The sequence below is a fragment of the Misgurnus anguillicaudatus genome, unplaced genomic scaffold (assembly GCF_027580225.2).
Source record: "Misgurnus anguillicaudatus unplaced genomic scaffold, ASM2758022v2 HiC_scaffold_33, whole genome shotgun sequence".
In the NCBI taxonomy this organism is placed as follows: Eukaryota; Metazoa; Chordata; class Actinopteri; order Cypriniformes; family Cobitidae; genus Misgurnus; species Misgurnus anguillicaudatus.
In genome coordinates this window covers 1,376,973-1,389,451 of record NW_027395283.1, presented here as the reverse complement: position 1 = coordinate 1,389,451, position 12,479 = coordinate 1,376,973, and the positions used below count along the sequence as shown (strand labels likewise).

General features: G+C 38.9%; 1 protein-coding gene across 1 annotated transcript in view; it reads left to right on the top strand.

Moving 5' to 3' along the window:
* LOC129437249 (NLR family CARD domain-containing protein 3-like) overlaps positions 1-12,479 on the top strand; it is a 135,396-nt gene that overhangs the window by 85,997 nt on the left and 36,920 nt on the right. Inside the window, exon 9 of the mRNA XM_073865865.1 lies at positions 1,059-1,232. Coding sequence (XP_073721966.1) covers positions 1,059-1,232 — 174 coding nt within the window. The remainder of the gene's footprint in view (positions 1-1,058; positions 1,233-12,479) is intronic.

Sequence of the window (12,479 nt, the reverse complement as noted above, 5' to 3'; positions counted from 1 at the left end):
GTGAACCTCCTGGGAGTGTTTTATTGATCTTCATCTGGTAGTTGTGGCTGCTGTGACCATAGACTAAAGCAGTCCGCCCCTGCTGTGTTCACACATAAGTTCCTTTCCTTTCAGTAAAACACAAACACGCATAAATCAAACTAAAATGAAAATGTCCATAAACTACGGTGGCCTCGAAGTGCAAAAATAAATTACAATGGTAAATTACTTATTTACAAGTTTTTTAACAAATTTACAGGGTTTTTTTTAAACAAATTTACAAGTGTTTAAACAAATTTACAATGAGCGAACAAAATGACAAGTTTTTTAACAAATTTACAATGAGTGAACAAATTTACAAGTTTTTTAACAAATTTACAATGAGTGAACAAATTTACAAGTGTTTAAACAAATTTGACAATGAGCGAACAAAATTACAAGTTTTAAAACAAATGTACATTTTTTACGGAAAGGGTAGGTACAATACACTTGTGTATTAGGCTGTACATCCTATTAATGAAAAAAGAGTGATAATATATATCCTTTCATCGCTTCCGAGTGACTCAAAGGGATATTGGACCTTATTTTAAGGTAACTGAAATAGCTTTAGTTAGCTAACGCTAGCTTTTCAAGTTGAACACGTTTTGGATGGCAGTTATCAAAATAATTTACTGACTTTCTCATTAGATTACAGACAACACGAGAGGGTGCTCCAAACTTTTTAATCAGGACTGCATTGTTCGTTCGCTCACGGGTTTACATAAATGAGTTTGTTTACATGGTGCTGTGAACTCAAACTCAAGAGGGTTTATTCACTCATTGTAAATGTGTAAAAAAAACTTGTAAATTTGTTCACTCATTGTAAATTTGTTAAAATACTTGTACATTTATTCACTCATTGTAAATTTGTTAAAAAACATGTAAATAAAAAAAAACTTGTACATTTGTTTTTAATCTTGTAAATAAGTAATTTACCATTGTAATTTATTTTTGCACTTCGAGGCCACCATAATAAACAGTAAATGATGACTAAATTATTTGATCTGTGTGTGAAAAAACTGTGTCTCTGTTCTCTACAGGTTGTGTAAGTGTAATATCACAGATGAAGGTTGTGTTGCTCTGACTTCAGCTCTGAGATCAAACCCATCACACCTAACACATCTGAATCTGTCTGATAATAATCTAAGAGATTCAGGAGTGAAGCTGATCTCTGATGTACTGAAGAATCCTGACTGCAAACTGGAGACACTGAAGTAAGATCATCTCTCTGATAGTCACACATGTACTGAGGTTTAGTTAAACATAAACTTTATGAAAAAGAAACAAACACTAAAATGTAAAGGATATATAAAGTCAATGAGAGTTCTGATCAGTAAGCAGATACATCTGGAATCTCATGAATAATGATGAGACATCGATACGTCATCAAAGTACTGCAGTGTTTCACCACAACACAACCTGTGAAGATAAAAACAGTGCTAAAGCTTAAAATTTTATTATACTACAATAAAAATGAATGATGTTGTGTTGTTAGATTTCCCCTACACACCTGACTGACTTAAGTTACATAACCGTGCATCTATAGACAATACAGACAAGACATTTATCCTCACCGGGTGTCCACAGAAGACAAACACTCAAGAGTCACACAACATTTTGTCCATTATGACACTAGGGGTGGGAAAAAATTTATTCTTTGATGCATCGTGATGCGGACATGGACGATTCTGAATTCAATTCACAAATGTTAAGAATTGATTCTTAAAAGTTATTTTACAAAATAATAACGTGACGTTTTAAGAACCAAAAGGCTGAACTCAACTGCAGGAGGGGTGTTGCACACGGACAGCTTGAGAGCGCGCATTGCACGAGCACCCACAGTGGAGCTTACACGAGCAGTAGAGAAAGAAAAAACAAAAACATGTTGGGATGGTCTTCTTCTGCCTTTTCTCTGTTCAGTGAGCGGCAGGAAGAAACAGCGCCTTTCATTTATGGACTCATCTGATGTGCTAATAGCGTTTCCAAAAACCTGCCGCTAAATGTTTAGATATAGATAAGAACATGAATATACTTCTGTAAAAATATGCAAATAATTTGTTATTCAGACGGGGCGCTGGGTGCGTTGCATTAGATAAATACAGTAATACTGCCAAAATCACTGTGTATAATGATGATGATTAGACGATATGTATAATGATGATGATTAGACGATATGTCAGTTACAGTTATATATCGATATGACGGTTAACATATTAATTATATACGTCGATTCTGAATCGATTCATGAGGGTCCAAACGATTCCCACCCCTAATGAACACAAACATTTGAGGAAATAAGACCATATGTTTAACCCTCTGGGTTCCGACCATTTTGGGACACTGTCAGAGGTTCTGACATGCTCTTACATTTGGTCTTTTTTCAGTTGCTTTAAAACATAATAATGGCAAGTGTCTCATACCACTGTGTTCAGCACAAACTGGGCTAAAATATTATATGAGCTACATGTATGTACATGTTTGTATTTTTGAGAGAAAATGGTTTATGCGTGGTTTTTAAAAAAGCAAAAATTTTAAAGGGGACATTCCAGAAGACGTTTTTAAGATATTAAATAAATCTTTGATGTCCCCAGAGTACATATGTGAAGTTTTAGCTCAAAATACCATATAGGTAATTTATTGTGGCATGTTAAAATAGGCAATTTATGGGGCTGAGCAAAAATGCACCGTTTTTGTGTGTATCCCTTTAAATCCAAACGAGCTGCTCAGGTGGGCGGAGTCTCAAGCGCTCCCGCTGTAGAGCTGACAGAACATCGAGGGAGATTCTCTCACGAAAGAAGTTTGTGAGCGATGTTAAAGGCGGAGTCCACGATGTTTGAAAAACGCTTTGGAAAATTAGACGGGCCGTCTACCAAAACACACTTATAGCCAATCAAATCAAATCAAATGCCGAGTTGCGTATGTGTGGGGCGGGTCTATCAACAGAAGGTCCAGATTCTATTGGTGTAGGGGCGTGTTTGTTTAGGTGATTTCAAATATCAACATCGGCTTTCAAACATCATGGACTCCGCCTTTAAGCATTATAAAGATGAACAAGTTTAAAAAGTCAATTATCTGTTTTATGCATACTAAATACATGTTTATCAGTAGATGGGGAACATTGTGGAATAAAAATAAAGACTTAAGGTCTCATGTTGCCCTTGTTTTAAACAGGCATAATGAGTTTCAGCATGTTACAATAAAATACACGTCCACAAACACTCAGAAGTTTACTTTTTGACCAAACCACACGAGCACATTTAAATGATCTGTAATAAAACAACACGTTTAATGCTTAAACTTTAGAGAAACAGATCAAATTACATGTTTAAGTTTATTGTGCACACATATTGAACACATTCGCGTTTCTGTCAGTCTCTCATATATTTTGTAACTCCTCATTCATTTGAAACTTCAGAGAAACATTAAACAACATATTTACTTATTGTGTATGATAGTGAATACGCGTTGTTCACTCACTCTGTCTCGTGCAGTGCATTAATCCACGTGTTCATTCATATAAACTTCAGAGAAACATATTAAACAACATAACTTGCTTGAAAGCGAACCGTCGCGTTGCTCTCTCGTTCGTTCGCTCACTCGCTCTCTCTCTCTTGCACTAAGGTAACGTTAATCCTTTAGAACGTTGATTCAATCTTTAGAAAGATTATTAAAACTACAAGTTATAAGATTGTAGGCTCCTGTTTGTGTTTGATGGAATACAAACGCGTCGTGCTGTCAGTCATTCTTTCTCTCTGTCTATCGCACTCGTGAGGCCGTTCATGGTTGGATAGCGCAGTTGAAGGGGCGGTATCATTATAATTGGAGCCCTTACCTACGTCATGGGGGGAGCGAAATCCGCATGACCTATTTATTCACATGCTTGCAGAGAGAGCCTTACCAAAACAAAGTTACAGGGTTGCTATTTTTCATGTTTTCTGGGTTGGTAGAAGCACTGGGGACCCGATTATAGCACTTAAACATGGAAAAAGTCTGATTTTCATGGAATGTCCCCTTTAAGTCACTGATAAAAGTTCACAAAACCCATACTAAACATTTTTTAACAAGACTTTCCCAAACAGAATCTAGTAGTCTAGAGTTTTTTCTTTAAAATGATGTGAAAATCATCCTTCCTAATCATTCACATAAACCAATATTTTGATTTAGAAATTGTAAGACACTTTTTGTTTAGAGTGGCCGTATGCGAGAAGGATTGATTGACAGCTAGCAAACAAAGACTCGCATAATGAGCTGCATAATGAGCTGCATAATGAGGCAGGAATGTGAGAATGAACTACAGTAAAGAATGTGAGGACAAATGTATACATGTTTGTTTGAGGTTTATTAAGAAGTTAACAATAAAATCAAAATAGAAATGAAGGTCAGTAGGACATTTTCAGTTTATTTGGAAACGAACCCTGGGGGTTAACCTGACAGACTCCAGTCAATGTCTTTGAATATGATTTATTCACAAATGAATCCTTCTAATCAGAAAGATTAGGATAGATACAGAACAAAGTCACATCATTTACCTCTAATATGATGTATTCTTCATATCTGCAATTCAGCAACTCCTCTCTGTTATCATGCAGATAAAAGCAATTTTAACTTTTTGGATGATTTCAGCTTTAACAATTCATGGGGTTTTAAACTGAAATCATTTAACCACATGTACTTCCTCTATTTCAACACTTTTGTTGTCAAAAACATACAGTACAAATGTTCAAACCTGTAAGGAAAAGACATGTTAGTTATAATTACACTCCATGAAAAGAGGTGTATCTGTACTAGGAAACTCCTTTATACACCACTGATTTTTGGAAGTATCTACTAGTTCCACTGAAGGTAAACTACTAATTCCACCAAGTTAGGATACTCCGGTAATGATAGCAATTCGGATGTATCTTGCTGAAGGGATATCCCCATGGTATATGCAGCCATTTGTTGCCATGGCAAATAATCCCATTGAAGATTTTGTCAGGGGCCACTTTCACACCTACAGAGGTACTGAAACCTCCTCCCCACACTATATACTAATATAGAGCTCGGGAATGTGACGTCGACAACGAACTGTAACACAATGCATTGTGGGAGTTTACGCTACGGAAGTAGTGCTGGTTGCAGTGCAGGCTAGAGAAGTAGTTGCGAAACGAATTACAATTTACATTATACAGTCCAAAAGGCGTCCAAATGGCGAACTATTGCTGTGTACTTAATTGTCACAACCGCGGTCACAATCGACGTGAGAAAGTACCTGCATTCCCTAGAGGATGCTGAGAGGGTGATCAGATGTTTACCCTCTAAATATAGTATTCTTAGTAGAATAATACCAGTAAGCATGTTACTGGCTCATGAATCTGAGATGGCATTTCTTGACAAGCTTGTTGTCGTGAAACACTGAATAATAGTTATTGTTACACCATTATTGTAAAAGAATGAAAACTTTGCATTTCATACACTGAAAAAATGATTCATTGAATTTAATAAATTTTTTTTAAGGTAAGTGGTTGCAATCAATTTATTTAAGCTACATTTAAAGGGAAACTTCACCCATTTGCATTAAGCTTTGTACCGTTAGAACCCCAGTCATGTTTTTGAATGGTCGTGCATCATTCCCTCAGTTTCCCCTGAGAGGGGAGAAATACTGATTTCAGTGAGGCACTTCCTTCTTTCAATGATGTAAAAATCGTCATTTTGCGTCATTGAAAGAAGGAAATCCTGTATCTCTATTGAGTGTGAAAGACTACAGACACTCATTCCTCATTTTTCCAAGGTGGGGGCTATGGGTGGGACCCACTCACGCTTCAGACCAATTACAGATAAGTGGGTGGGACTTACGAAAATATACGAACACAGACCGAAAAAAAACGATCAGCCGCCATCTTTATGCTAAGCTAAGCTAAACAGAAGTTGTGGAGCGAGCCAGAATTCATGTTACAATAACAGTGGAAGTTAATCAATATTACATGGAAGAGGGTGATTTTACAAGCGTGATGCTCTAATCCGCTGTACATTGCACCTTTATGAGCCACAATACTGCAAAGAGCTGAGGCAGATGTAGGAACAGAAGCCCGAGGAGAAGCCGGAGCCTGGGCGTCGGCTGGGTAGAGGAGCCCGATGAAGACGCAGCAACCATCGGCCTCTGCTGCGTAGAGATGCTTGGACAGACTACTGCCTGTATTCTTGCTGTGTGCTTGCTTTATTACATTTCTGCATCAGATAAGGATATGGACGTTTGTTTGGTGAAGGTTTCTAGGCAAGAGAGGAACTTTGTTTCGGTTTACGAGCAGACGCGCTGCGGAGTATATAAGCTTGGACTCGCGCCGTTTGCTTTCGGTTTAACATTTCTGGATCAGATAAGGATATGAACGTTTGTTTTGTGAATGTTTCTGGTCGCGTGCTTATTTCAAAGACGTGTTTCGGTTTACGAGCACAAGCTCCAAGAGCTGAGGCAGCGCGTATGTGGAGATATTATGCAGGGGACGCGTTTGTGTGGATGATGCAGGGATAAACGGACGTCTGACTAAAGTGAGTGTTTATATTTTCTTTGTTAAACTAACGTGGCATTTATGTACACAATAGCATATCTGAGCGGTGTTTTATATGTCTATATTGTGAGAGCAGTGAGGCCAATAATAACACAAATGTAATTACAGTAAACAAGAGACAAAAAGAAAATTGGTAAAACTAAATAAACATTTAAAATGCATACCCTTTTTTTAAGTACTTGGAAAGACATTTGTACTGCGGATCTGAAACTGCACGTTACTCTTTGAATAAGACTTTGCTACACACCAGGCCAGAGTGTTATTGTGTGTAACACAATGTAACATCACGTTTAAAAGTAAGTCATGATTGGTGTCAGTCAGACACAGTGGTGGTGGCTATTTACTTTGTTTTACTAACGTGGCATTTATGTACATAATAGCATGTCTGAGCCGTGTTCCGATTAATGGGAGTGGCTTGCAGAGCTGTGCATTGTGGTGCATAGTGGCAGTTGTAGTTTTTCATACAAATGTGCTCTAAAGTCACATTTTGTCTTTTCTCTGTCAAATAGGCACAAAATTCTACATTTATTTTACATTTTGACTACAAATATGACTCACTTTCCATAAAGATTAATGTTCCTATCAGTGAAATGGCCCTTTAAGCAAAAGTTTTATATTTTATTTTACGTTACTAATCTTCTTTGTTTAAATGAAGCTTAAATAAATTGATTGCAACCACTTACCTTAAAAAAATTTATTAAATTCAATTAATCATTTTTTTCAGTGTACATATCATAATAAATGATCAAAAACACTTTCAAATTGCCTTTCTTTATTTGAGATTAATGTGGACTTTTCTCTATAACAAATGAGGTTAACTGACAGAGAAAATGTATTTAGAGCCCAGTTTAAAGTGAACAGTAAAAATGTGCACTTACTGAGCTATGCTCAGTTTAGTGTTACTTCAGGGCAAATACAAGTAAACAACATGAACCACAGAAGTGTCGGTTTCAATCGTACATATATAATCACAAATATCAGTTACTGTAAATTAAAAGAAAACAACAAAATGTAAAGTGTCAAGGTTTCAATAAGAAATTTAATAAATCAAAGGACAATAAATGTAAATAAAGGGTAATGGGTACAACATGAACACTTAAAAAAACAACACTGAAGTAAGTATAGTACCAATTAAAAAATTACAATGCAGATATAAGAACATAAGTAAAATAGAGCAAATGATGGATGACTGTAAAATTACTAAATTTAAACTTCCAGTAGTAATTCGGTCAAACACATCAAGTAAACATGTACATTTTCTGTACATTATCAGTAATAAAAGACACAAAAATATGAAATATGCGTGTGTAACTGGTCTTGTCTGCGTTGTGTTTACTTTCCGTGAAATAAAGACGAACATCAGCTGACGGGTTGTCTCCTCATTGGTTTTTAATCTGACAAAAGATAACACAGTCTTTTAACAGTATGTCACACTTGCCCCTTCAGTTCTCTTCCATGCGGACATAACGCGAAAAGGGAAGAGGAGTCGTCATTCAAGAATTACAAATAATTAAAACAACATAACAGCATACCTGACAAAAGATAACACAGTCTTTTAACAGAATGTCACACTTGCCCCTTCAGTTCTGCAACACAAATGTAATGTGCAATGTAATCAGCACGTCTCAAGTTTAACAAGTCCTCATTTAAAATGACAACGTGAAAATAATGGTACACACATGAAAAATAAAGTGCTAAATAATGTTTAAACCAAAAACATGAGTATAAAATTGATTTTTAACTAAAAATGAAAGTAAATTAAACAGAGCTCAACAGAAACCCACCTCTTCCATGCGGACATAACGCGAAAAGGGAAGAGGAGGTCCTAAAACAGGAGATTACGTTGGATGCTGCAGTAAGAGAATTAAAGGGGTATGCACACATAAAGAGATCCAAATCAGGTATACTTAAAACATGTAATTTTTTTGTAATTCTACCTTTAAAATTAACATGATACTTTTTATACCCGTTACACTCACCCCCCTAGAATTACACAAAATTCTAAGAAAACAGTAAAAATTTGTACACAGGTCATAAGACTTACATGGTCCACACACAATAATCAGTGAAGACATTCAGCATTAAAAACTACCCAAGTAAAGGACAAAAATGTTTTGAAACTGGCCAAATTCCAGCACATTTTATAGACAATATCATGGTGCCCATTACACCACAAACCCTTAGACAAAGTACAGAAGTTACAGTAAAGAAACACAAATGAACAAGCAAATAACAAAAACATGTATCAAAACGGTAACCATCTGTATTCAAACATGAATAACTGGAGACCCAGAATCCAAACCTAACAAGCTTTCAAGCTGGACCATAGATTCAATAAGTCTACATACTGGTTTAATGACTCTCCCAAACCTGGTGGTATAATGATCACCAGTATCTAAACCTGCTACAGGTACCTTCCCATGGGGTGCACTTGAAGAAACATGAGTTTGGGAGGATTGTTTAGCACCAGTCACAGTGCCATCATCAGTCACTAGCACAGGAACTTGTGCATTTGGTTCTTGTTGATCTTGCATCTGAGAATGCACCCATGAAGCGGTGCGGTCGTCCTCACAAGTAGCAACATTGGAGATGTTGGACATGCATTCAGACTGTGAGAGATCCCTTGCTTCATAATGTTCATCATCTACATGTACTGTAGGCTCAATCTCACTAGTGCAAGTCTGCCCAATTAGACCAACAGAGTGCGTTGCATCAGACATCTGCGAGGGAACACAGCAGGTATGCATGTCATTGGTCTCATGACCGGAACTTATCCTGTCCGTTTCAGGCAAAGGGAGAAAGTTAACTTGCAAAAGTAAATTCCGGTGTACTTTACGTTCATTACCAGCCCTGTCACGGATCTTATAGATGTGTATGGAAGGCTTTGAAGCAACAACAGTGTACACAACTGGATTCCATCTGTCAGCAAGCTTCCGTTTTCCTCTACATCCCTTGTTAGCCACAAGCACCTGATCACCAATAGTAAGAGGTAGGCCTTTAACTCTTTTGTTGTATTGGTTGAACTGATGTTTTTGTTCCAGAATAGAATGCTGCTGTGCTAATGTCATTGCAGTTTGAAGATCATCAATGAGTGATTTGACATATTGGTCATAGTCACAAACCGACTTGTCCCGCAGAACGCTATGAAACATGAGGTCAACTGGCAGCCTTGGGACCCTACCAAACATCAGGTAAAAAGGGGCAAACCCTGTTGTTTCGTGTGCTGTAAATTTATACACAAAAGTCATGGTCTGTACCAACTGTGGCCATCTCAGCTTAGACGTAGATGGAAGGGACCTCAGCATACTGCCCAATGTCCTATTGAACCGCTCAGTACCACCATTCCCCATCGGGTGGTAGGATGTGGTCCTAGACTTGTCAATCCCAGCCAGTTCAAGCAGCTCTGCAAACAGCTCACTTTCGAATGTAGCCCCTTGGTCAGAATGGATGCGTTGGGCGAACCCATAGGCACAGAAAAAGTTGTACCACAGTTTCTTGGCCACTCTTTTTGCCGTCTGGTCTTGACATGGGAATGCATGTGCTAGCTTAGTAAAGTGATCTGTTATCACTAAAACATCCACAGATTTGTTGTTTCTATACTCAGCAGACCAGAAGTCAATGCAGACGAGCTCCAGTGGGGTTGTGGTCTTAATGCTCCTCAAAGTGGCTCTCGCTGCTGGCTCCGGAGTTTTGCTGAGGACACACCTGGGGCATCTCTTTACATAATCTCACACATCAAGCTCCATATTGGGCCAGAAAAACCTCTGACGGGCTAAAGACAAAGTGCGGGGCTCTATAAAAGATTCCATGAAGCGCTGAAAGTTTGTCCCATTGTTTCAGAATCTGCAAAACACACAGGTTTTCATTGGCCCGCTCCCGTCTTGATGGTCTGCGTTTTCTATCAACATAATACAACACTCTGCCAATTACAGGGTCTTTATGCTGATGTTCTCGCAAGTCAGTCTGTGAAAGGGAATGAAACACGTCTTCATCACCACTGATTAAACAGTCCAAATGTTCAGCGAATGAAGTAGCTCTACATTCAGTTCCTGTTTCCCATTCATCACAGAAGGACAGTATGGAAGACACATCAGTGGTAGACATTGAAACATCTATACCAATGTCAAATGCATCTGACCTCAAGGACTGCGGTTGGCAGGTAAGTCTGAACACCTCTTGCACATTTCCATCCTCAACACTGTGCACTTGTATTAGCAATTCAGAATAGGGCTCAGACAAAAGTCGCTGACTCACCGGCCTGACAAATGAAGCCCTACTGAGTGCATCTGCTACAACGTTAAGTTTTCCAGGAACATATTTGATCTCTAAAGAATACGGAGCGAGTTTTGAGACCCAGCGTTGCTCGCAAGCATCCAATTTCAGCTTGGTCATAATGTACGTAAGCGGATTATTATCCGTCCACACAGTAAATTCATGGCCCTTAAGCCAGTGGCTGAATTTGTCACACACTGCCCACTTAAGAGCCAAGAACTCTAATCTGTGTGCCGGATATTTAGATTGGCTGCGACTTAAGGCCTTGCTAGCAAACGCTATCGGTCTCGCCTTGTCTTCACCAGCAGGAATCTGTGAGAGTACGGCACCTAAACCATCTAATGAAGCATCAGTACAAAGCAGGAAAGGACGTTAAAAATCTGGATGAGCCAGCACTACACTATCCACAAGGGCCCTTTTCAATTCTTCAAAAGCCACATCACAGTCTGGGCTCCAGTCCTGACGCTTCAGCTCCCGAAAAGTGCCCGCTCTCTTATGACCAGAAACACCCTTCACCAACCATTTTTTGGCCAGCCGTTAAGTTGAATAAAGGTCTAGCAATACTAGAACACTTTGGGATAAATGTCTTGTAGTACAGGACCATACCAAGAAACGATCTGAGTTTCTTTGGTGAAGGCGTGATTCTGTCGTCCTTCATTAAATCAGCCTTTTGGAAAGCAGAGATGACTTTTACTTTCTCCTCATCAACTGAAACACCAGCACCATCTATCACATGGCCTAGGAACTTAACGGATTTTTTAAAAAGGTGACACTTTTTAGGAGCCAGCTTCAGGTTGCTGGATCTCAATCGAGAGAAGACAATCTCCAAGCGCCTTAATGCCTCCTGCTCAGATGGGGCAAAGACCAGCAAGTCATCAAGGTAGCAGAGAAGGCTGGAAAAGTTAAGGTAACCGAAAATGCTGAGCATCATGTGCATGAAAGACCTGGGACTGTTGCAAAGGCCCTGAGGGAGGTGGTTATACTCGTATAAGCCCATCGGTGTTGTGAAGGCAGTGTATCGCCTGTCAGACACATGGAGTGGAATGTTGTAAAATCCCGAAGTCAAGTCCATGGTACTGAAAAAGGCATTGCCTCACAAAGCTGCAAGACAGTCAGCCTGATGTGGCAGAGGGTGGGCGTCTTTGATGGTTTTAGCATTGAGCCAGCGGAAATCAGTGCAGACCCTCAGATTACCGTCCTTTTTCCAGACCATCACTAAGGGAGATGCATACTCACTGATGGACTTGCTGATTATTCCTTTCTCCTCCATCTGTGACAATACTTCTATCAATTTTTGGTAGTGGGGAGGAGGGATACGGCGATAGGGCAGACGGAATGGGCGCTCATCAAAAAGATGGATCCTATGCACGAAATCCTTTGCCTCTCCACAATCCAACTTATCCTTGGGGAAATGTCATGGTAAGATGCAATGAGGTCTGCTAGTTTTCTCTTCCACACTTCAGAAACTTCACATCCTTCAATGTCAACGTCCATTAGACCACAGTCTTTCAACAACTGTTCAGGAGCAGAGGACGAGGCCGTGTCATGGGCATTTGAATTAGGAACGTCACAGTAGGTTCTACTTAAACCCTGTGCAACAGTGAGGTCTTCCAAACCTAGACAAGAGGAAACGTCAGCCAATTT